General features: G+C 44.1%; 1 protein-coding gene across 1 annotated transcript in view; it reads right to left on the bottom strand.

Moving 5' to 3' along the window:
* The window catches only part of GUCY2F (guanylate cyclase 2F, retinal), an 81,564-nt gene that overhangs the window by 4,423 nt on the left and 50,918 nt on the right, over nucleotides 1-26,223 (bottom strand). The window contains exons 10-17 of the mRNA XM_073798878.1: nucleotides 24,464-24,620; nucleotides 18,968-19,117; nucleotides 14,987-15,135; nucleotides 12,340-12,503; nucleotides 11,351-11,543; nucleotides 7,967-8,141; nucleotides 4,588-4,686; nucleotides 1,328-1,422 (exon numbers count right to left, since the gene is read on the bottom strand). Of these exons, the coding sequence (XP_073654979.1) occupies nucleotides 1,328-1,422; nucleotides 4,588-4,686; nucleotides 7,967-8,141; nucleotides 11,351-11,543; nucleotides 12,340-12,503; nucleotides 14,987-15,135; nucleotides 18,968-19,117; nucleotides 24,464-24,620 (1,182 nt within the window). The remainder of the gene's footprint in view (nucleotides 1-1,327; nucleotides 1,423-4,587; nucleotides 4,687-7,966; nucleotides 8,142-11,350; nucleotides 11,544-12,339; nucleotides 12,504-14,986; nucleotides 15,136-18,967; nucleotides 19,118-24,463; nucleotides 24,621-26,223) is intronic.

Genomic DNA, 26,223 nt, shown 5'->3' with positions numbered 1-26,223 from the left:
AAACCATGGGGATGGGGGTCTATTTTTCCTTTTCAGTTTCAAAAGTGGCACCTCCTCAGCTCTTAAATTCTCTCTTAAATGAGGGAATCTGTGTCTAGTAACACAGGCAGGCAAGTGCTTCAGGAAGCCAAGCCACCTTCGTCCTCTTCTGCTGAGAAATGTCCAAATATACAGAGGGATCACAAACGCCTTGGGTGATTTGATTCATTGCCTAAGTAATATCGTCCCCCACATCCTATCTTTGCATTCTCTGCAGAGGTGGGAAAGAAACCTCTGTCCCCTGATAAGTGACCCATCCCCCCTGCTAGAAGATATTAAGGATCTATTGGAAGGGACAATCTAGGACTAGCCATTAAGGGAATTAATTGATCAACTAGAACCAGGCCTTCCAATCTTTGACTTCTGAAATCCTTTTATATGTAAATTGCCACTATTTGGGGTAGGCATGCAAATGACAGAAACAAATTGTGCATCACTCAGTGCCCGGATTTTGCTTTGCCTAAGAATAATCACTGAGGAAATAATTTTCATGGACAGTGGTATCATAGAAAGACTACTGAATGGGAAGTCAGGCTTCCTGGGTTATGGCTCGACTCTGCTATCAACTGACTATATGACCCTGATCAAATTACTTCACCTTTTTGGGCCTTGGCTCTTCATCTGAAAATGGAGTTAAATTATCAAATCTCTAGAGTCTGTTCCAGTCGGGACGACCAGGGGCCCTGGGGTACCCAGAGGAAGATGAGAAGAATCCAGTGGAAATGGTGAAACAAGAAAAAGGAATATTACTATAATCCTGAATCCCAGATCAAGTGATAGTCCTAACAGAGAAAAGGCACTATAAAATGTTTGTCTTTCATCAGAACTGACTGGTCCTTGGGGAAAGACATAAAGCCTCTCTGTAAACAGAGGGTCAATGTTGTGGATGAAAAATCAGAAAGGAGAGCCACCAAGCAGATGGACAGAAAACCCAAACTCCCCAATACTGTAGCACTGCCACATACTAAATGAAATGGAAGTTAGAAAATGTAAATAATAGTGCCGCTCACTGAAATGCCAAATTCTGGGCAATTTTTTAAGAGAGAAAAATGCAACTCCTAGTCAGAAAAATGCAGAGAGATTTTAACGATCCTTCTCACTGTAGCCATATTTTAAAGGAATGAAAGGTGAGGCAAAAAGGAACAATCTTTTGGGAACCAGAAATGGAGCTGGAAATTCTGCCCAAATTATAGTCAGACACCCAGGTAAACTCTTTCAGCAGACCATGACCTCTCCAGGAGCAGGTGTGTCCAAGTGGTTTGACTCAAAAAACAAAAGGACATTATACCTTGAGCTCTGTCCTTCCTCGAAGCTCCACTTCATAGCCTTCACTCAGGGTTCGAAGAATTGTCACCGTGCTGTGACTGACGTGAATGCGATAAGCTGTAAAAGCAAGAGAGGCATGACTTTGGATCTTTTCAGGTAAAATCAGTGAGAAAAATATTAATGTAATAAATGCCCCCACTTCTAAATGAACTAGACCCTAAGCAAAGTCCCTGAGAGAGAGAGAGAGCGAGCTTTAGTTAGAGTTTCACAGGAGGAGGGGACGGAGATGGATGGCCTTTCTCACCAGGCAAAACACCAAATAAAACGTTAGCTGTAGCACCTATCAGCCTCCTAGACTCTATCTCAGATGAAAGACCATGCAATAGAAAGGTGTTCATTCAACTTGAGGTTTGAGATGAAGAAAAAAGCAACCACTACTTTGCTCTTAGCTGAAGCGTGACCTCCTCTGAGGGAGGTTAAGCTTCAGCAGCTACTCTCACAGGCTGCTGCTGGATCTGAACCCCCAAGGTCTGCCCATCCTACTTAAGAGGCAAAAGGGTGTCTCTTCCATATACATCCATCCAACTGTCTTTCAGTATTGCTGAACTTAAAACATCAGTGAGAAATGTACCAAGACCTCTGCCAACATTCTGTGGTGACTACATCTATAGCTGTCCTTTGGGTGGGTGGCTCTAGCCGTGTACACACATGAATGGATTATTTTCCAACTAATAATCCCAACTTAGGATGAGAGCTTTATATGAGGAACTATGACTAAAACTTCTTTTTAGAAATTAAGTGTAATTCTTTGGTGAAGAACAATCTTTTAACTGAGGTAGGATCCTTAACTGTCCTGAAAACTGTCATCCTATGAAGTAAGACCTTGTTCAAGTTTTGTTCAATAAAAGTCCAAGGCAGTCTCACACACATTTGAGAAAGTAATTCTTTTAGAATCTGAGTACAATCTGAGTAGCTGAAAAGAACTGCAAGAAATTTATGCTGTGTTCTACAATGACTTTCCTTCTCTTGACAGCTCAGTATCGTTTGTATCTTCCGCACTACCTCATGGTCACCCAAAACCTCTGCTCCGAAAAGGTTGTCCCATCCTTAAAATTCAGCTAGTGTGTCCCGAGCCAGCCCTATGTGTGACATTCCACTAGCATCTTGTTGTGAGGGAACATTTCAGTAGAATAATCCTACTGATGGGGAACACACAGCTCAATACAGAGAGATGGCTCATGCCAACCACCATCCAGTTGTGTGGCAAGGAAGGTCACTCCAGGGCTGGGTTACTAGTCGCTTCCACTCCAGAATCAGTAGATTCAACTGAGCATAAAGGAGGTATTGATGAGATTGATTTTTTAAAAAAATAGACCTATGACACGTCCTAGTCTCATATCCAACATGAAGTTAGTCTACCTCTTTACAGATCTTCACTCAGGAGTGGCGCTTAATGTCCTATTTCAGTCAGTCATTAGCATCCAGAAAAGCACTCTAACCAGTTCCTGTAGTGCAGAGACCACACACGTATGCTTCTTTGTATCCCTCACAATGCCTTCCTTGCATAGTCAGTGCTTAATACACACTGCTGTGCATGGTTCACTCCATTTGCTCCTTGCTAGCTGATCCCTGGACGAGGTGCTGCCGGAATCTGAAAATTCACTTTCTGCTCTCAACTCTATTTCCAACGTGAAATGTGTGGAGTGAGTTTCCCTGGTGCAGACCAGAACATGACTTCAGCGTTCTCCAAGCTTACATCAGTCCAGAGTACTGTGCCAAATCTGCATTGCGTTTCCATGATCAATTTCACTTCATCTCGGGTTGCACTTCCAGAGCAAAGTTATATGCGTGCGGCAGTTCCTGGATGACTCCTTCCATGGCCTCTGCCATATCTGTGGAGTTCGAAGACTTTCCCAGATGTCAGAAAATGTATTCTGACAACAGCTTCTAAGTTCCATGCTGCCTCCTTAATCATGGCTGCACAGGCTAGATTGACTAAGACTGGACCTGTTGTGCAAGGCTGTTTCCACACATGAGTGATGAGGAGGGGGGGGGTCACACAGGGCACCACCCACTGTGATATAGGCCACCATCATCAGGGACTTGTTTACGTATATTGCTGAAGTTTGAGAAGAGCTTGTCTTGCTTAGTAGCTGCCACAGCCAGGGCTGCTAAGGGCTTAAGTGGTTTTTTTTTAATGTAAAATCCATGAAAACTATATATAGAATCTATTGTGGTTCTTGATGCTTTTTTTATACTAGCTTGAACAAATCGCTTTGCTCAACCATAACATAGGTAAAGCACATTTTGATTCTGACATTGCCTTAATAGTAGCAGGAAATAACCAAGGAAGAGTTGCCAGCGGCGCACAAGTGACTTAATGGTTTGTACAGTTTTCTTCTCAGAGAAGTAGGGAGAAATGGTATCTTTGATACCATGCCTGTTTTGATAGAAAGAAGCTAAGAGTTTTATATACAAGCAAGTTGAAATTAATTATTTCAGAATTCCAAGCTCCTTAGATTGAGGGATTATTGCTAGCTAAATTTGAGGGCACTATTGGATGAAGCCAGAACTCCTGGGATCGTAACGAGTTCAAAAAGAGGACTAGAGCAGCAAACAGAAGCTGGCTGAGAGACAGCTGGCTCTGGGTGTGTCTCCACAAACTAGCTGAAAAACTGAAAAATGTCAGTCCCTTACCTATTTCCTTTTTCAATATGACGCTCCCAAACCTACCGGGTTGGCCAATTTGTTCCTTTACCCAAAGGATTTTTTTTGAGTTGTTTTGATCAAATTGTCTGGCTGTTTCAGCGTCACCTAGCTACAGCTTCACGTCTAGAACAACATCATGTTCAATCCAACATCACCCCCTGCTGGTTTGTCATTAGAGACCAAAATAATGTGTGTTAAATCTTCAACTTCTCAAGTTATCTTTGATTTTTCTTTGAAACAGTAAAACATCTCTCTGCTCTCTTTCCCCTCTCTTTTTTAAGAAAATATTTTTTCTTTTTTTTTTTAACTTGGCTGTGCCGGGTCTTAGTTGTGGCTTGGGCAGTTTTTAGTGGCGGCACGTGGGATCTTCAGTTGCGGCACGTGGGATCTTTAGTTGCGGCACGTGGGATCTAGTTCCCTGACCAGGGATCGAACCCGGGCCCCCTGCATTGGGAGCGCGGAGTCTTAATCACTGGACCACCAGGGAAGTCCCTCTTTCTCCTCTCTTGGCGAAGAATCACTTTGTCAGTAGCAGGAGGTTACCATCCCATCCATCCCTCTAGAAGTACTCACGTAACCCTGTCGATTCCATCCGAGAAGCTGTGTTCACAGTGTCTCCAAATAAGCAGTATCTGGGCATGGTGAGGCCCACCACTCCAGCAGCAACCGGCCCTATAGAGTAGCAGGCAATTGGGAGTATAGTCAACAGGTATGCATCCAATGCTAATAGAGGAACACTGCCAAGGGAAGGAATGCAGCTGCATAAAAGAATAAAGTTGCCACTAAATAGCTCTGGGCATCTGAAGGAAGTCTTACAGTGAGTAATGAACTCTTTGCCCTACCAGAAAGCAAATTTATAATGATGAAGAAATGATTACCCTTCTGATTTATACCTTTGTTCCAAGTAACAGTTACACCCAAGATGCTTATATCTGTCAACAGGGACAAATAAGCATTAAACCCAATCAGAAAAGCCTGGGCAGGGATTCAGGATCCAAACATGTTTGTTGCGAGGGAAAAAATGTGACTCTTTCTCGTGCCTTAGGGTTGGAAGGAGGGATCTCATAGGGCTGTCTCACAAATTGTGTCTATAAAGAGAATTATTGCTAAGACAGTTGGAAAATCTGAAAAGAAGTAGAGTTGACATTCAATCGTTTGTGTTAGAGGCATGGAAGAGTGGTATATAAAGATAATCTGAGAATATTTTCTATTTGCCCTTAGAATGGGTTTTGTTCTTGCATTTTAGTACGATCATGTTAAGTGTCCAGAGGGTGAACATTACTTGAAAAAATCTCAGCAACCCTACTGAAAACCTAGTTCAAGATGATCTAGAAATTTCTCCACCTTCCCCTTTCTGGTCTCTGTTCTGTTTCTATGTGAAAAGTGTTCAGGATTATCTTTTTGCTGTTTCCTGAATTAGAGAAAATAATTAAGTGTTTTTGCTTCAAAAAGTTCTTTCTGAACATTAATTTTGAAGAATAAAAGTTATGTTTCTCATTTTAATTCATTTCTCACCCATTAAGAAGCATTCATTAAGCCCTGAGCTAGGCACCAAGGGGAATAAAAAATGTAGCACGTGGTCTCAGTTCTCCAGGCGTTTATAATCTAATTGAAGAAAAGAGACTACCAAACTGGAAGCAATTAAGCAACAACCCAAGACAATGTATGGCTGAGGCAAGATAAATGGCACAGGCAGAAGTGCTCTAATAGTTTAGAAAATGGGGGAGGGGTTGCTTATTAAGACCTGGTTCAGTCAAAAATGGCCCAGTGAAGAAGGTAAGGTAAGGTAAGGTTTGTGGTTGGGACTGAGCATGGAATTTTGGGAAGCTCTTAGAGAAAGCAGTCTGCTTAGTTCATGTGCCTAAGGAGAAACTAGAGACAAGGTTGGCTATTGGGTTGTACAAGATGGCAGACCTTGAATCGTTAGAGAAGTTTGAGCAGGGAATTACATGATGAAAATCCTTTTTCTTTTTCTTTCTCAGGTCAGTGTATAGAATGCATCGAAAGGGGAGAAAGTAAAACCAGGGAAAACCGTTAAGTGTAATAGCAGTAATTCAAGCACAAGGTTGTAAGTACTGGAAAGGAGGTGACGATGGACGGAGGGCAAAAAGGAGTGATAAAAGAGAGACATTATCAAAGGAGAAGTGTTGACTGTCTGATTGACAACCGTGAGGAAACTGGCATGGGCTTATGAGCTTACACTGGTTTGTGGGAAAAGATGACTTGAAGCTTTAGATATGCAGAATTTGAAGTAATGGTGAATCGTCCAAGAAGAGATGTGCTGAGGGGGGTTGCTGATGTGAAACTGAAGCACAAATGGGAGATGAAGCCTTTTCTTTAAAAGAAAAATACTGAACACCTGCTGTGTGCTAAGCATTCAGGATACAAAAATGAGTAAGATCTGGTTCCTGCCATCAAGGAGCTTACAGTCTAATGGAAGGACAGGCAAGCAAACACAGATGTGGTGATGACCATGAGAAGGATGGATAGAAAGAAGCAAGAGTGGAAGCAAGAAGATGCTATTGCAGTGATCCAGGCAAGAGATGCTGGTGGCCTAGACTTAAGCAGTGAGAGTCAAGAAGAGAAAGACAGAATCAAGACATACTGAAAAGGTAAAACGTTTAAGACTTAGTAATTGGTTGAATGGTGAAGGTCAGGGTGAGGGAGGAGTCGAGGAGGATGACTCTCAAGACTAACTGGAATAACTAGGTGAATGGTGGTGACAACAACTGAAACAGAAAATAAGTACAGGAAGAGGAGGCTGTTTATGTGGGAAGAAAATCATTCTGTTTTGGATCTGTTGAGTCTGAAGTCTGTGTGGAACATTCAAGTGGAAATGTCAGTAGTAAGTCTGCTATATAGGGCTGACGCTTAAGGGAGAAGACGGGTGCTGAAGTTGTAGAGTTGGAAGTCATCAGCACACGAGTGGTAGTTAAATTATAGACATGGATGAGATGACCCAGAAGAGCGTATAAGGGGAGAGAAACAGTGGATGAAAGACAGAACCCTGAGGCATATCAATATTGATGGGACAGAAAAAGACAGAAGAGATTATCAGACAATGGTAGAAATGAAAGCCAGATTGGAGTGGGTTGAGAAATGAATTCGAGGTCAGGACATACAGAGAGCAAGGAGATCACAGCTCAGAGCTTTGCAGAAAATGTGGGAGCAGTTAGAGAGCAGGGATTGCTAAGAGAGCCAGTAAATGAAATGGAGAAGAAGAATTCAGAGACTGAGGAGGAGGTCATAAAAGCCAATTGAGGGAGAATCGTCAAGAATATCAAATGCTGCAGAGATAAGGGCAGACTAGGACCGGGAAAAGTGGTAGGGCTAAAGCCAGATTGCAAAGGGGTTAAAGAGGCAACGGATAGTGAAGAAATGGCAGGATAAATGTCAATCATTCTTCTACAAAATTTGGTAGGAAAGGGATGAAAATGATGGGAGAAGAAAAGGAACCTAGAAGAACAAAGCGAAGATAAAGAGGAGGGGAGCAAGAGGCTAGTAGGTGAGAGACCTGTGAAGATACCTATGAATGTGAAGATAGGTGGAAAGGGTACGATGAAGGGGAGTCCTGAAGATGTTCAAGCAAGTGAAGAGGCGTGTGGGAGAAAAATACTCCAGGAGTTGAGATTTTAACGAATTAAAGCAATTATCCTAAATATCACATGTGCAGGTTGGTCTTGTATCATAGTCAAACATGGAACTGTTGGCTCTAACAGGAAAGGTAGACTGGAAGGGTATGGTACCTAGAACAAGGGTTGCTGCCCACTGGGGTAGGGCAGGTGCTGGGAAGAGAGTAAACTTGGGGAGACATAAAGGAATGATGTAGCACTAGACACCTGGATAATCCAGCTGCCAATAATCAGGGGAGAGCTACCCTCTTCCTCCCGTTTCTAGCCTTCCCTTGAGGTACATGGGAATGTCTTCTCTTGCTTTAGCTGCTGGTTGTTACCTGAGTGCAGGCCTATTCGAATCCGGACTGGCACCTCTGGCATGTGCCGCATCTTGAAGGTACCCACGGAGCTGAGGATATCTAGGGACATGTTTGCAATCTCGGCTGCATGCCTCATGCCATTCCTCTTTGGGAGGCCTGAGGCCACCATGTAAGCATCTCCAATGGTCTCTACCTGGAGATCAGGGGAGATAGAATTAGCAAGTAAATAACGTGTGTGTGTGTGTGTGTGTGTGTGTGTGTGTGTGTGTGTGTTTTCACAGAGCTTAAAGGGTATGATGGAGGCCAAGTGTTCTTCTTGTAAAGTGAGGAAGCCAGAGAGAGGCTGTCACTGCTTCACAGTCCTGCCTGTACATTAGAATCACTTAAGGAGCTTCACTTAAAAAAATACTGATGTCTAGGTCCCATACCTATAGATTCTGCAGTTACTTCTCAGGTTCCTGTCTGACCCTAGAGAATTATCAGACTCCAAATTCATCATCCTAGGAGAAGGTGCTTTCCCAGCAAGCATTTCTCTAGATGATTTCGGGTCAGTAAGCTAGAACAGCCTTAAGGAAAGTATAGGGAAAAGGAAAGGAAGGAGGTGAACGATTCTGTTCCTTCTGCTTTGCCTCGCTAATATGATGGAGTTAGTTTTGCAGTCTCCTTGGGTATGAGAACTCAGTCTTTTCCCACCAGCTCCCTCCTCCTGTCCTACTGCCACCTCTCAAAGGAGCAGCAATAGTAGCCCTCAGTTGCTTTGCAGGGGCAATTAGAGCTGGACACCTGTAAATAAAGGCAAATGAATCTGTGCTCATCTTCCCCACAGAAGTGTACTCACTCTTTTAGGTGATTGTAAGGTGAAACTTTTCAGGTAAATCCGAAAGATAAGTAAGCTGAAGGGACTTCTATGAAATGTGCCTGTCAGACTCTGCTAGTACAAGTTTGGATCCAGTTAAAATCTATGTTCTCCTAAAGAACTGAACTCACAGATTGCCATAGTTAAGAGCATGAAATTCTGAAGTTATACAGCCTCGTTCAGAATTCCAGATGCACCATTTACAAACTGTGTGGCTTTAGTCACGTAATTTAACCTCTCTGTGCTTCAGTATCCTTACCTGTAAAACAGGGAAAATGACAGCACCTACCTCCTAGAATTTTCTAAGTACTAAATGATATCAAAGCACTTAAAACCTGTCTGGTGGATAATAAGCGCAAGCCATTAGCACCACCGCCATCATTATCACCACATCATCATCGTCAAACTGACGTGTCTTGAAACAAGTCATAGGATTGTGCCTATGACTCAGCTCCAGAGAAAATTTTGTAATTGGCAATAGGCCCCTCATCATGACTTCCCATGTAGCCAATAACAGCGATCCTTTGCACCTATGGTACTTTGTACCTCAGGATGCTTCCATTCAGGGCCTCCTATACCTGGTGCAATTTGAGAAAAGGATCCCTGCTCTCAGATAAGCGTGCCTGCCTGCACGGAGGAAGGCAACAGTACAATGCAAATACTATATGGGAGGGAGAAACTCACTGGCTGGCCATTATCACTGACTGGTGGTTGACACTTCAGCTTTAATGAGTCAGTCATCCAGGAGCCCCCAGGAATATGGATGAGACAGTTAGAAAGGCAGGGAGCACGGGCACTGTTTGGCCTTGGTGTGAGACTGCTGTGGTGAACTGTGGGTTGTATAAACCACCATAAGGACACAGAAAGGGAAGAGGAGGTATAGAAAGGGGTCTGGTTGAGACGGAGTGGTAGTAGGAGAACTGAAACTGAAAACAAATCACTAACTTCATAATTCTGCAGCAGCCTTCTTCCTTCCATTTCAGATTATCAAGTGCCAGGGGAGGTGACTCCAATTTTACAGGTAAGGAAAATGAAAACACAAACGGTTTTGGTAACTCGCTGCTGGTTCAATGTTTATTTCCTTTGCACTGTGTTGTTTTGATTAAAAATGACTGAAAACTTAGATTCCATTTTTGGATTTATATAGCCCGACTCTGTCCTGAAAACAGCCCACTAGCTTCTTACTGCAGCCGTGAAGTATCAAAATACCTAACAATCTCATTCCCAAGACCCCCGACAATTGTCTGAACAGTATCAGCTGGATTGATTAAACCAGTGGCTGTGTTACTGCCCACACTGAGTCATCTTTGATTTTAGTTTCAACTGAATTAGCTTCCAGTGATTTGTTTTTCTCTTCAGGCTGCTTGAGTTCAACAAGTTAAGACAGGTAGTCTGATTCCATGGATTTTTCCTCCACCGTGGTTTCCATGTGTGCTTCTTGATTAGTTTGCAGCTCCTGCTGATTGACAGGTATGATGTCTATTTCTGAGCCCTATTTAGGCAGCTTGGCCTAGCCCCGAGGCTCTCTACTTGACCTGAAAGGGCCCTGTCTAATCTGAGATAAACACACTGCCCTGTGTGTGATTTGAGAGTTGGAACATTTCAGACTACTGTGAAGGATCCAATGAATGGAGCTACTCATTCTCCAGCTCTACCTGGGTTCCTGGGACAGAGGAGCTGTCTAAAGTGTGGGATGCCTGGGGCATCTTTCTCCATCAATAAAACAAGTAACCATGTTGCAGACGTGGAAATGTTCCTATGTAGCTATGAGATTTTTAGTCATTTTCTGCCTAGAGACAGGACAGCACATACAATCAAGGGTAAAGAAGCATGGCACCGCAATGAGTGAATGCAGTCATCTGTTCTGTACTCATCTTCTGCAACCTTTGAAAGGAAGAGTGGAAATTGACAGGCTGGAGGGGTGGGGGGAAGTGGAAGCAGTAGGTTGCAACCTCACAATTAATCACTTCCCAAGACCTCAGACCACTAGGTGGGCTTTAGGTTACCCTACAGCAATCCCAGAGAGCCTCAGGTCCAATAGCTCTTTGACATGTATAATGCCAGAGTTCCCTCCTGTATAAAAACGGTACCTAAAGGAGGAAACCAAGTTTTAACAGCACGTATTAGATGTACACAAACTTTACCAGGATGAACTCTGTCATAGTCATCAACTATGGGCCAGACACCAGTACTTTCTGTAGCCCCTTCCGTGTCTGCACTGTGGGTACTTAGAAACTGAAGTGCAATAATGCTTTTTGGCCCCAACCTCTCCTTAGTCCCAGTTCTAGAAAATAGCTCAAAAGAAATCTGACTGGCAATCTCTTGCCGGGTTGAGATTGTTGTTTTGGAAAGTGTGAAATTCTATGCATTCTATTTGGCCTTCATTTCCAATGGGAGACCAATGGAAGTAGTGTACTATTTACATTTTAATTCCTAAATAACAGCATTCAATACAATTGCATCCTTCCTTCCATTTTGGAGTACACATAGGTGAGCCTCATATCAAAATTTCTCTCTGGAATATACTGCTCTGCTAAGTAACGTACCTTGTATACATCATGACTGCCAATGATGGCATCAAAGAGCGTGTACAGGTCATTGAGAAGATCCACCACCTCGATGGGCTCACTCATGGCTGAGATGGTAGTGAAGCCCACAATGTCACTGAAGTACAAGGTGACCAAGTCAAAGCCCTCAGGTTCAACCGTGCAGCCCTTTTTGAGGGATTCAGCAACTGATCTGAAAACAGACACAGCTATTCCTCAGAGGACACAGGTCTCCCTCCAGGCCACACAAAACATCTGCTAGAACACAACTTCTCCAAAAATCACTACCAAGTAAGTGATAAGGAAGAAAATGTCACCTGGATGCAAACACTCATTCTTTCATCTCTTTTACAAATAGATATTGAGTGCTTACAATGTGCCAGGCACTGTGACAGGTGCTGGGATGCAGCATTGAGCAGAGAGCCCTGATCTGTACCTTTGTGGAGTTTTTTTCAACTCTCTATCCTTCCTCAGTTCCCCCCAACAACTCCACCCCACCTGAGGGGGAAATGTTCCCAGGCAGCTGCCTTTGCATGAGACTAGCTTCCCCAATTATCTCCTCGAAGATCATGTTACAACATGATAAGGTGCCTTGGAAATTTTGGAAATTGTAGCAACACATAAGGCTTTCACCTAAGGAAGGAAAAACATAGAAAAACAACCCTGCTACTTTCCTCTAGGAGCTAAAAAATCTGCCTCCTTTTAATTGGTCAACTTCCAGGCAAAGTCATGAAGTGACACATAGAAAAACCGAGGCATCAAAAACTTAAATGACTAGCATTATCCACAAGCAGTGGAAAATTAGGAAGTGCGCTCTGCCCCCTTGGCCTTCCAATTCTTCTTTGATTTGAAGGTGTGACTCAAACCTACCGGGAGTAGAGAGTGTACAGGACAGGGGGAGGGAGCAGTTAGTTGATGGGAAATTTTTTTCTATTTTTAATAGAACACATTGTTACAAGCATTCACACTCCTCAGGTGTTCACACATACGGTGGTAGCATCTGTGTTAGAAGCTTTTCCGTCTTCTGTTTTTCAATTTCCAGCTCTTCAGTCCGCTCCCGGATCAAATCTTCCAGGTTGTTAGAATATTGCTCCAGCATCCGAAGCATAGAGTCAATAATATTAGTCTTCTTCCCTTTATTGAAAGTTTTAAACTGGAAGTAAACAGAAAGAGGAGCCAGGGAATTCTTACTTCTTAAACTTAGAGATGATGGAACAGGACCCCCTTATCATAAACCCCTTCCTCTAAGATGAAAAGGCAGGAGAGGTGACCCCAGGTATAAAGAGGAAAAGTCACTACCCACCCTTATTGTCACCCTGGCCCACTCACAGGGCTCTTCTTCCGTGAGTAGTTCTTCCCCTACCCTTCTGGTTCTTTCAAGTCTAAGCAAAGGTGCTCTCCAGGCAGGATCCTTCGGTTCTGAGATGCTAGCACCTGAATAGTTAGCCACTTCAAAGGCACCAGGATTTGGTCTTGAGCTCAGGCCAGTTGTGAGTGGGGTCAGGGGAAGAGGGCAGGGAGTGGTTTTTTTTTTGTTTGTTTTTGTTTTTTGCGGTACGCAGGCCTCTCACTGCCGTGGCCTCTCCCATTGCGGAGCACAGGCTCCGGACGCGCAGGCTCAGCAGCCATGGCTCACGGGCCCAGCCGCTCCGCGGCACGCAGGATCCTCCCGGACCGGGGCACGAACCCGTGTCCCCTGCATCGGCAGGCGGACTCTCAACCACTGCGCCACCAGGGAGGCCCAGGGAGTGTTCTTTTACTCTTCTAGATCATCAACCTACAAAATCATCCTTATCTTCTAATGCTACCATGTTGCCAGTTCTCGGACAGTGGGAGGTTCTTTGACCTCTTAAATACGACCCAAGCTCGACGTGGTAAGATCTACCCCTATTTCTTACCATGGGGTCCAAGAATAATGGTGTCTCCTGGCCTTCATGTCAGTCAGGGTCATGTAGAAATTCAACTGGTCTTGCCCCTGGTCCTTTAGAGGTGGCTGCATGCCACAGATTTTTAATAAGCCCTCCCGGGACCCTGTTCATTTACAGAGACAAGGAGCTTGGCATAGCATTGGAATCACGAGGGGTAACCCCTCCTTACTGCTGTATTCAGCATGCAAAATGCTGGGCTGACAACAAGGGAAGACTGGTGGTAATTTTGCTTAGCACATGCCTAGGAATCTGTCCCAATGAACCCTTTTATACAGCTGAGCCACACGTGCTCTATATAGCACTCAATGTCCCCAGGCTAACACTAGGAGCTTCCTTCTTCGCCTGGTCCAGATCTACGTGTCCACCAAGGTCCTACAGTAGCCAGCTCAGATGCTTTGGGCGCCCCCTATTGCCTAACCCAGGGAGCCTCCCTCTCTTCCTCTTCCCATTTCAGTTTTATTAGCTGCGGGGAGTTGGGAGGCTACCCTTGTCTTTCAGACAGTCCAAACTTCCACTGAAGCATTTCAGTGAGGGCAGCTCCAAGCAATCTTGTTTGAAGGTCGTATGATGTGCACTCCTTCTATCTATCACCGGCTTCTCTGCTGCCTTCTGAAATAACATCTCTAGCATCAACACCAGGGCAAATGCTTTTTCTCCTGCCTCATGGTAAGTTTTCAGAAATTTGACCTTCATGGTCCTTTGCCTTTTCCATACTATTGCATACCTGTTTGAGTGTCCTCAAAAAACTCAGCCGGGCTAATGGAGGCATTGTTACCTGGGGACACGGATGACTTCATATTCAGGGCCCCTCAGGCTTTCAATCCAAGTCTTTCTTTTTTCCGCCTCAGATACCTGCCACTCACAAAGCATCTCGGTGCTGTACCCTAGCCAGGCTCCAAAGCCTCTCCGCCAGAGCTGACACAGCACTCCCAGAGAGCACCCTCAGCTTCGGTATCCTGTAGCTTGAACAAATCCCTCAACAGCATGCTCCAACAGAGGAACCACACCCTAGCAGGGCTCCCTTAGCAGGGCTCTCTCTGTCTGCTCCCCATTTCCCCCTTTTAATCCCCAACTCTAGGGAAAGCGTCAACCTCTTTAGAAACTCAGTATCTTAAGGAGAGAGCTTATCACTTTTCGTGCACTCCATTGCCTCAAGTCATTCCCCAGAAACCTGAGGAATCCCCTGCTCTTGTACTCCACATTTGCACTTCCTTCCATCTGGAACACTGTTTCAAACACCCCATATTTTCCCTGACCCTCCAAAAGCAATCTGGCTTCACTTAAATGGGATACTCATCAGAGTTCTCTGGAATTTCCAAAGCAAAGGGGGCTCTACGAGGATTCCCATCTAGTCCAGGATACATCTATTCCATCTTCTAATGGTCTCAATGCCATTGTCCTGCAAGTGCCTAGTGGCTCAACTCCATCTTTGAAAGGTCAGTTAGATCGGATTGTGGATGGTCTGGAACAGAGGTTCATCAGATAAAGAGCGCAAAAACCTATCCTTGTGCTCTTGGAGGATGTGCTGGGGATGCTCCAACACCAAAGGCCTTCAGATAGCCAATTCCATGCTTCTTCCCCAAGACGAATGCCTTTTTCTCTTGCAAGAGGTTCCACAGTGTGATGACACCCCACGGAGTTCATTTTAGGTGGGCTGGTTTCAGTACGGCTTCTGGGCTGTGAGTGTTAAGATTCACGGAGTCCTTACCTGGTTAAATATTTCATCGAAAGTTGGCCGCTGTTCTGCAGCCTCAGCCCAGCACTGCTTCATCAGCTGGAGACATTCTGGAGGGGCGTGCTCGGGAGGAACCACTGGTCTGTAGACAGGAGGAGGCTTCTTAAGTCTTTCTATGATTTCTGTCCAGAAGCAAGAAGAAAAAGGTCTACAGATTGTGGGGAAAGCACCAAGATTCGGCAAAGATAATTGAGTTTTAGCCAAGAATAGGGTTGGTCAGGAGAAATTACAAAAAGGCAATGTCTTTTGCTTTCTCCTTAGGTGGCCTGAATATAAATTGTATCTGAACAAAGGCTACATCAATCAATGGAGGAAGGACTGAGAAACTAATCAATTGAGCTATTGGTATCATTTAAGCACAGCTTTATTCTGCTTCTGCTAGATATTATTTATGTTTTCATTGAAGTATAGTTGATTTACAATGTGTTAATTTCTGGTGTATGGCAAAATGATTCAGTTTATATATGTGTGTGTGTGTGTGTGTGTGTGTGTGTGTGTGTGTGTATATACACATATATATATTCGTTTTCATATTCTTTTTAATTATGGTTTATTACAGGATATTTAATATAGTTCCCAGTGCTATACATTAGGACCTCGTTGTTTATCCATTGTTTCAATGATCTGGCTCCTTTCACCCACCCCCAAATCATCTAAGCCTCTCAGTCTCTACAGTAGACCCAATTAGCCCCCGCTGAAGGCCCAGGCCCAGCCCAGTTCCGGGCTATGGGTCCTGCCTGGCCCCTAAGGTAAGGGAATTAAGAACTCCAGTAAAGGGACTTCCCTGGTGGTGCAGTGGTTAAGAATCCACCTGCCAACACAGGGCACATGGGTTCGATCCCTGGTCCGGGAAGATCTCACATTCCGCGGAGCAACTAAGCCCACGTGCCACAACTACTGAAGCCTGTGTGCCTAGACTCCGTGCTCCACAACAAGAGAAGCCACCGCAATGAGAAGCCCGCACACCGCAACGAAGAGTAGTCCCCGCTCGCCGCAACTAGAGAAAGCCCGCGCACAGCAATGAAGACCCAACACAGCCAAAAATAAATAAATAAATAATAAATTAAAAAAAAAAACCTCCAGTAAATAGTTCAGGGCCCCATTGGGATCCTTCTGGCTGCTGGTACTTGAACCCCACTTTCAGTGGAACATTAACTGTGTATCAGACTATGGGCCGAGCACTTTGCATGGTCTCTCTGCTTCCAGCCTCGCCTTCAACAAACCATTCTGAAAACATGGATTTGGCCGTGTCACTTTTTTGCTTAACATCCCTTCATGGATTTTTATTACCCACAGGATAAAATCCAAGCCCCGACTATCTCTTCGGCTTATTTCTTTTTTTTTTTTTTTTGGTTGAAGAAAGATTTTACTGCACATGGAAGTTGGAGCTTCCATTTTCAAATTTAATGTCCCACATTTCTCGGAATAGCTTTATTATTTATTAATTTTTACTGGTGTATAGTTGCTTCAGCTCACTTCTTACCCCTAGTCCCCTCTCCACACCCTTGACTTTAACATCCTCATCGTGAACCAAACCTTGCTTCCACCACCAGTGTGCCTTTCCCACCCCTGCCTTGGCTGTAACACTCCAACAGCACTGCTTTATACCATTATAAGCGTCCCCTTGCCTCCATGAAAGAATTTCAGTTGTTGCCTCTGACTTCTCAGCTCCTTGTGACACCACACCTTCTGCTCTGTTAACCCAGGTTGGCCCACACCAGTAATGGTTTCTCCATCACATCTCTCACCCTGCCCCCAGTGCAATAGATTCCATGGACGTCGACCCCTTGGAGTGCAACCGCCCCATCCAACTCTCTGGTAGAGGGAGTCCCTTTCTGAGAACACCAACGAGTGAAATAGGTCACCTCTCTGCTTAGGCCCAGCATGATTTATGTCCTCAAGGAGCTCACAGTTTAAAGGGAGGATAAACAATGACCAGCAATATAAGTGCTCTAGCAGATATATGCACAGGAAAACACAGAGGGGACACCTGACCCACACTGAAAAGGTCAGAGAAGGTTTCCCAGTGGAGGTGACATGAGCTGGATGAGGCAAGGTGGGGAGAAGGTAGGGGCAACACGTGTGGAGGCACAGAGGTGGGAGGTAGTGATTTCAGGGCACTGCCAGTCACGTGCCTTAGCTGGAGTATGGGGAGTGACAGAAGATAAGCCTAGAGAGGTGGCTAGGGACCAGATTGTGAAGGGCCTTGTACCTCATGTGAGGAGACTGGGCTTCATTTAACTTGTGATGAGGAACTGTTGGGGGGTTCTAAGTAGAGGAGTGAACTAAAACTCCGAGTGGGGCAAGAGACAACTAAGTATTTTAGGTTTGGTTTGGTTTGATTTTGCAGTTTTTAAATCTTTTATTTTGAAATAAATTTAGACTTCCAGAAAAGTTGTAAAAATAGTACAATAATTGCCTATATATCCTTCACTCGGTTTCCCCCTAATGTTAGCAAATTATTATTTTTTTCTTTTTTGGCCATGCCATGTGGCATGTGGGATCTTAATTCCCCGACCAGGGACTGAACCCATGCCCCCTGCAGTGGAAGCGTGGAGTCTTAACCACTGGACCACCAGGGATGTCCCCGAATGTTAGCAACTTATAAAACTGCAGTACAAAGGAAGTTAATATTGGTACAATACTATTACTAATCTAGAGTCTTTATTTGAATTTCATCAATTTCCCCCTAACGTCCTTTTTCTTTTTTTTTTTTAACATCTTTATTGGGGTATAATTGCTTTACAATGGTGTGTTAGTTTCTGCTTTATAACAAAGTGAATCAGTCATACATATACATATGTTCCCATATCTCTTCCCTCTTGCGTCTCCCTCCCTCCCACCCTCCCTATCCCACCCCTCCAGGCTGTCACAAAGCACCAAGCCAATATCCCTGTGCCATGAGGCTGCTTCCCACTAGCTATCTACCTTACTACGTTTGTTAGTGTGTATATGTCCATGACTCTCTCTCGCCCTGTCACAGCTCACCCTTCCCCCTCCCCATAACCTCAAGTCCGTTCTCTAGGAGGTCTGCGTCTTTATTCCTGCCTTACCCCTAGGTTCTTCATGACATTTTTTTTCTTAAATTCCATATATATAACGTCCTTTTCCTGTTTCACAATCCAATTCAAGATCCCATATCGTACTTAATTGTTATGTCTCAGTCTCCTCCAATCTGTGATGGTTCCTCATTCCTTCCCTGTCTTTCAGGACTTTGACACTTTTGATGAGTACTGGCCAGTTATTTTGCAGAATGCCTCTCAGCTGGGGTGTGTCTGATGTTTTCTCATGGTTAGATTGAGGTTATGCATTTTGGGGCAAGAATACCACGAGGGTGGTATTGAGCCCTTCTCAGTGCATCATGGCAGGGGTACATGATGTTGATGTACCTTGATCACTTGGTTAAGGTGGTGTCTGCAGGATCCTCCACTAATAAACTTACTCTTTTTCCATTTGTAATTAGTAAATATCTAGTGATTTCATACTTTTAGAATACGTAAACATCCTGCTTCCCCTCAAATTTTGCCTGGTAGCCAAAGATTCTGATGGGAGATAAGGATGAAAGACTATGGCGTGTCACAGGGAAAGAATGGGAGGACTTTTGACATCCAGGAGCATCACTGAGGGGGCACTGAAATGTCTGGCAGGGGGTGTCTCAAAGGAGTAGTAGGGGGCTGCTAAAAAAAGGACTAACGTAAGTCCTGTAGGCCCTTGGCTTATGTCACAGTTTGGAAAACGACCAGCTTCTTGGGTGAGGGTTATTTCTTCCAAATGCCTAAAGCTGTCTGGCTCCAAGTCCCACCTGCACACAACAAGGGCTGCTTGCAGACCAGTGGGCAGTTAGCACAAACACGGAATCGTGTTCACTCTTCTGGCATATCGCAGCAGCCTGGGTTGGCCTGATGATCTGGGTCATGGTGGGCTCCTGGTACCCTTTTCTCACCTCCCGCTTACCTTTGGCAGGCAGATCCATCATGCAGAATGGGGTGCCCCGGACCATCACTTCTTGCATGATGATGGCAAAGCTATAGACGTCTCCTGCAAAAGAACGTAACCTGCTGCCCCTCGGGGCTCTCAACAGTTCAGGGGCCATCCACAGCAACTCTGAAAAGAAAGCATTGTGTAATGAATACAGGGCGGATTAACTGACAGCATCTGCAATGCCCTCGAGGGCTCCAAGGGTGCTGTTTCATTGACTGCTTTATATTGGTATTAAGACAGACTGGCATGCTAGTGCCTCCGCGCCCCCCCTCCCCCTGGAGTCTGCATTTATGAATCTAAGGAATTACTCTCAGAGAAAGCATACTACTTTCCCCACACCAGGACCACGCAGGCAGACACAGCGGAGGTGTGGGGAAGGGCAAAGAAGCTCGAAATAAAAAAACTATCTGGTGCTGACTTTCTTGCTCTCTTGAGCCTGCAAGTAGCAGTTGGCAGGCTTCCAGGGAAAGGCGAGTGCCCTGCCCGACTGGTTGCCATGGATTTGCTGTGTGCTGAGATCTATATGTGTCTGATAATTTGACTGTGCTGGGGCTCGAGGAGTCATAAGTTGCTTTCTCCAGGTCTTATCTAAGAGGATTAGAGGATCCCCAAGTCTCCTCTGTTCCTTGCAGAGCAAAAGGGTGCAGCAATTCCTTCAACTCAGTTCTGCAAATATTTATTGAGGATTTACTATGTACCAGGCACTGTGCTAACGACAGGGGCAGTGCCAGAGATGAATTAGACCTTGCCTTTGCCCTTGCAGAGTTCACAGACCAGTGGGCAAGACACACACGTGTACCCGTAACTGCAATACAACAGAGATAGTGATGAGGGCCACTATATAGTGTAAGGAAATGAATCTATTAAAAGCCACTCTTGAGAACCCACTGTGTGCTCTGCTGCATTTCAGACCCGAACAGGGAAAAAAAGATATTATCTCTGCTTTCAGAGAGTTATGGCAGAGACTCAGAAATTTGGGGCGAGGGCCCCTTAAGCAATATATAAAGAAATACCAGTTAATAATATAAATTGAGTAGTCAAAAATTGGAGGGAATGCTTCATATTGAAACATATGAAATTCCATTTCTGTAGATCAAAAATGGTTCAATATTGGCAATTCCATGAGGTTCAAGCTAATAAAAAAACTGAGCTGATCAAATTAATCCAGGAAGGCTTCCCGGAAAAGTTAAAGGAGCTTGTTAAGAAGGTCAAGGATGCAGTTTCCTAGAGCCGACGACAGGGTAAGGGCTTTGCAGGGAGAAAGAACAGTATGTGCAAAAGAACAAGAGGTAGAAAGGAGCAAATTGCGGATGGGGGTGCTGGTAAGCAGATTAGCTTGGCTGAAGAGAAGGGCTCTGTTAAGGAATAATGAGAAATGAGAAATGGGGTTGATGAAGTGGGGGAGGGAGGGTGGCTGGAAGAATGAGGGCAGAAGGTGAGAGGCCCTGAGAGCCAAATGAAGGCATTTGGAGCGAATACAAAAGGCAGTAGGGGTGCTGGAGCTGGAGAGGGATTTGATGAAAGCCGTGTTCGGGAAGATTAATCTGGCAACCTGCACAAACTGGATTGAAGAAGGAGAGAGGCTGGAATCAGGGAGACCGGCTAGGAAGCTATTACAGTAAGAGCCAGAGGCGAGGTGAAAGGGGCCTGAATGGGGGCAGGGGCGACGGCAGCAGGATGGGGAACGAGATATATAGGTAGGCTACAATGGACAGGGAAGGGACAGGGCTGGGGACAGGCTCAGTATGCTCTTCCGAGGGGAGAGAGGTAGAGTAAACAGCAGGTTGATGTCCAGATAGGGAGGCTGGAAAAGAGTGCCTCCTGAGGGTGAAGGTGGCATGCGGAAAGCGCTGGCTAACTTTTCATCTTCTCAAATTTGGGGTATTGGGAAGGGAGCCCAAAGGACAGGTCCTATGAAGCAAGAAGGAGGATAAAAGGTCAGAGATGATTTTGGTTTGTTCGCGAAACCCAGGAAAGAGAAACTCACCCTGGAAATTCTTACTCTGAGGCAACTCTGATCAAAATGGTGGAACAGGGAATTCTAGCCTCACCCCGAATCACATACTCATCTCTCTTTGCCCTCCAGGTGTCCCCAGCCTTTGTCCCCCAACTCGCCTGCCCCACCACCCCTGTGAGTCTCTGATACGCTCACTATAGTGGTTTTGCCCTTCTATCTCCTCACCTAGGAGAACTGATATTTGCAAATAAAGCCAAAAAGACTGAATAACACTTTAGTCAAAGGAATACATTTCTGACCATGGGATTTCAGGCATACGGTTTTGGGGGGAGGGAAAATGGTATGCAGCTGCTTCTTCCTGGCATCCTCTCTCCCTGCACATTTAAAAGCACAAGAAGGAAAAAAAAAAAGCACAAGAAGGGAAAAGAGGACATGACTCTGGTAAAAAGCTGGGTTATTAAATACAATCACTACCAAACAGTATTTTCAGAGAGCACTTACATGTATGTTGTTAATGGCTAAAATGAGGCTTTATCTGGACTATACTTATGTAATTGAGAGTGGGCAGTAATGAATACACTTACAACCTGCCCCCATTTCCCATTCCCACTCCAGAGCCAAGTAAGAGCCACTACCTACCATTAGACTTGAACTCTCAGGAAAAAAAAAAAACTAGAAAAATCACTTTGGCTTGTTTTGTGTTTGCTGGAGCTACTACTAACTCTTGAGCCCTGCTATGGTGATAAAATCAACCTTGGAGAGCCAGTGTGGTGTGGTACAAGAGAACACATGGTGGAAGTCAAGAGACCTGGGTTCACAATCTCAACTTGGTCACTAATCAGCTCACCTTTCTGAACCTCAGTTTCCCCATCCATAAAATGGAAATTGAGCCAGATGACCTCCAAGGGCCTTCCAATGATAAGATTCTATTAGCCCTGTCGTCTAAGGCAGGGAGCCTCAAATTTCTTTATTTTATTTTATTTCATCCATTCATTGATTCAACAAACATTTACTCCACCAAGTATTGTGAAAGGCACCGAGGGAGGCAAACCTGTTTCTCCCCTTCACAAAACTTACAGTTTGGGGAGGGAGAGAAGACAGCTAATTAAACATGTAATACCAACAAAATGTGGTATTACAACAAAGTTCAAAGCCTTAAAGGATCATAAAGAGGAGAATTTAGCCAAGCCTAAGGGGTCATGGAAAGTCTCTTGAAGCAGTGGTATTTAAGTTGAGCCCTGTGGGAGGAGGAGAATCTAGCCAGACTCAGATGAGTGGGTAACAGAGTAGGAAGGGAAGAGTGTCCCAAGCAATGGGCACAGCATGTGTGAAGTTCTGGAAGTAAGAGAGAGCCTGGTGCAAATAAACAACTGGAAGGCAGTCAGCATTGCTGGAGCACAGAGACAGAGGAGGGAGTGGTTAAGCACAAGAGGTCCTCACGGCCCAGACCATGAAGGGCTTGTAAGCCACGTAAGAGAGTTTGAACTTTATCCTAAGAGCAATGGGAAGCCATTCAATGAATTTTGGCACCGTTGTAACATGATCAGATTTGCAGTTTAGGAAACTCCCTCTGGCTGCAGTGTGCAAAGAATGGACTGAGCATCCAGATTGCCCTTGCAATTTGGAGAATGGAATGAAACGTTAAGAGGGAGAAACAGGGAAAGAGACAGACACAGTCCACCAAAAATAAAATAAAATTAAAATAAAAATAGGGCTTCCCTGGTGGCGCAGTGGTTGAGAGTCCGCCTGCCGATGCAGGGGACACGGGTTCGTGCCCCGGTCCGGGAGGATTCCACGTGCCGCGGAGCGGCTGGGCCCGTGAGCCATGGCCGCTGTGCCTGCGCGTTCGGAGCCTGTGCTCCGCAACGGGAGAGGCCACAACAGTGAGAGGCCCACATACCGCAAAAAAATAATAATAATAAAAAATTTTAAAAATAAATAAATAAAAATAAAAAACACCCACTGCAGCTAGCTTTCCTCACTCTGAAACCAGAGTTTCTTAAGTTTGAAAGTAGCCAACCTGTGAATTCAATGGAATTCTGGGAAGCTGGACATTGTGTTTTATCTTTTATAGATGAGTAATTTTGACAGGAAGCTAAGTACTTCCCACTCTACAGCGGTTGTCCCAACATCCTAGCACTAACACCAGGCAACTACTCCAAGCTCTCAAATTGGGATTAGCCAAATAATACCCATACGACTAAGTGGTCAACAAGAACAGGCCCACAGAGAGAAACAGACGAAGAGAGAGACAGAGACAGAGAGAGACAGTGAAACAGAGACCCAGAGGAAGACAATAGCACCTGTTGCTATTGTGATTACCATGAGCTGCAAGTCCTTCAAAGCATGGATGGGCAGAGAAAGAGGAAATTGTTACTAAATGTTTTAATTTAGCTGCTAAGTGGCTGCACGATTCGGGCAAATCTTGAGACTCAGGTGTCTCATCTGTTAAATGAGCAAGTTGGACCGGATGACTCCCTAAAATTTCGTATTCCACTAGCTTTGTAAAGCTCAAAGATGATGCCACTGATGACTGGACTGTGTCTCTATCCGTGCATGTGTCTCTCTGTGTCCTGCACTCTTCATTTCTCCTATAAAGTCAGCAATTTTAAAGCTTATAACACCAAAGATCATTTTAAGAATATGAGTATATGTTGTCATTTTGCATCTCTCCCTCTCTGTGTCTCTTCTGGGTTGTCTGTTTCTCTGTGTTTTTGTGTCATTATTTCTCTTCTTCCCCCTTGCAATACCGGTTAAAACTTTTAATGTGCAAACTTCCTATATGTATTTAACCCTATTCATTTTCTCTCCTTACTCTTTCTCTTTCTTCCTCCCTCCCTTCCATCAGTTCATTCCCTCATAGTTCTCAATCACCCACTCCCAAGCCCCATCTCAGGTTTCTATTTCTTTGATCTGTTATGACCTCTACAGGCATTGTTTGGTGTTGCCACACGTGCACTAAATAGAAGACAAAAACACAAAGTGGACATTACAGGCATGCCTACTGACTTACTAGAAGGCCATAGTTCGGTCTGAAGCCATCCCACACAACCCACAGAGCATTTACTTGCTGCCGACCCCCCCCCCCTTGCTTCTTTCTCTCTGACAGAGACAGTGAGGGTAGGCTCTAGTGACATCCCATTCCAGAATGGGCTTTGTGGGAGTCCAGCTACCAAATTACCTTCCATTCAATCTGACAAGTATTTATTGAGCACCTACTGTGTGCCTAGTGCTCAGCAAGTTCCTCCAGGGACACCTGGGGTCTCCACACAATATAACCTAATCCTGCCACAGCAGGAACTCAACATTATTGCACTGGCTTTGTTCAGAAGGCTTGGCTGCGCTGAGATTACAGCCTGCAGACTTCATTCAACTCCTTTGGCTTGGAAATGAGGCTGCTTTTCAACAAAAGTGGGGAGTTGAATCAGCCTGAGGCTTTAATTCAGGGCATGTTCTCATTTGAACTTTGGAGTTACCTTGTGTGCATCAGAAGGGTACAATACATCGCTTACCTTCCGCAGAAGGTTCCTCTTGGGAGAGTCTTAGCGTTTCCAAGATGTCATTAAAGCCATAATCTGTCACTTTGAGTACAAAACGCCCATCTACCACACAGTTCCGAGACTTCAGCCTCCCATGAGCAAACTCTCTGTGATGTAAGTACTTCATGCCCTGCAGATGATACAAACAGGATTTATTTAGCAACTTATTTAACTATTTGGGGCTTTTAGAACCACTTTCTGAGATTGTTAATGGCAGGAGCTATTATGATCTAGAATTCAGCCTTTTTCTCTTACACGCAGGCAAAGCAAAACTCTGACAACAAGAATCGTTTCCAGGTCCCTTCTAGCGCTAAAATTTTACGTTTTGATGAAGAATCATATCTTGTGGGCATAAAGAACTGTGTGTTATTGGAAGATTTATTGACATTTCAAACACAGAGAGATCTACACATATATAATTGTCAAGAATTTGAAGATTCTGATTTTCCCCCAAAAGGTCTAGCCAAACTCTCATCTACTACTGGCAGGAATGGAAATTGGTACAGCCTTTTGGGTGGGTAATTTGGAAATAGCTATCAAAATGGAAAGTATGCGTACCCTGTGACCTAGGGATTCTACTTCTCCAAGGAAATGCTTGCACATGTGCACATACACAAGAATGCTCCTTGCAGCTCTGCTTTATATTATATAATTGGATGTATAATAAATATCGAGAAGGGACGTCCAAATTGTGGTACATCCAACCTATGGAATAGTCTGCAACAATTAAAAATAATAAGATCAATTTGTATGTACCGATAGGGGACCATATCTAAGCCATAAAGTAAGTGAAAAGGAGTAAGTTGCAGAACTATGTGACAGTATGTATTTTAAACAACAAACAAAATCTATAATGTATGTAAATACACGAAAAATGAATTGCAAGGCTAATCACCAAATTGTCAACAGTGATTAATTTGGGGGGAAGATATGAAGGAGGATTGAGTAATTGTCAGTATTTTCCCAATATATTTATATCACTTGATTTCTAAATTTAATTGAATGCATTATTTTTATAATTAGAAATGTCTTATTTTTATAATTTATATAAAATATATTAAAATTATATAAAATATATACAATTTATTTTTTATATATTTTTAATTAAAAATAGACAATAAAAAAGAAAGCTGAAAGCAAGAAAGCTGATACTGACTGCTACAGTTTGCTTGGCAACCTTATGACATTCAAATGTGATCTACCAGGACTTTACCAGATGGGTTTAATCATTCACATATAAATACATCCATTTTCTAGTGCAGTCATCTCGGGACTGTTTATGCTGAGTCCTTTTAAGTATCTGGCTCTACTTTGCCACCTGACACCCCTTTGTATTTGTATGCTTTACATCTTGCACCCTAGGAAATTCTGTAGAGTCCCCAGTACTTCCAAGCAGAGTCTATAGTGGGGGAGATTTCTCCCTAGGTGTCTAATGCTTAGGTTTCATTCATCACGGGTCTGAGAGGACTCATTTAGAGGACTCTCCCTTAACTCACGGGACTTTGCTTACAGAGTGAGTGGAAAGAGTATTAGAATAGGAATTAAGAGATTTAGATTCTATTATTAGCTCTGCCACTTAATAGACAGCTGGTAAATGTTTATTGAGTATCTACTATGTGTGGTAGACACTATATAACAAAAACCTCATTTAGTTTCTCTGAGCCTCTGTAAAAGGAGGATAATCACACTTCTTTTATAGAAAATTGGAATGAGATTATGTCTATAAAGCTACC

The sequence above is a fragment of the Tursiops truncatus genome, chromosome X, assembly GCF_011762595.2.
Source record: "Tursiops truncatus isolate mTurTru1 chromosome X, mTurTru1.mat.Y, whole genome shotgun sequence".
Lineage (NCBI taxonomy): Eukaryota > Metazoa > Chordata > Mammalia > Artiodactyla > Delphinidae > Tursiops > Tursiops truncatus.
The sequence above is the reverse complement of the archived record's forward strand: the minus strand, read 5'-3'. Positions and strand labels throughout refer to the sequence as shown.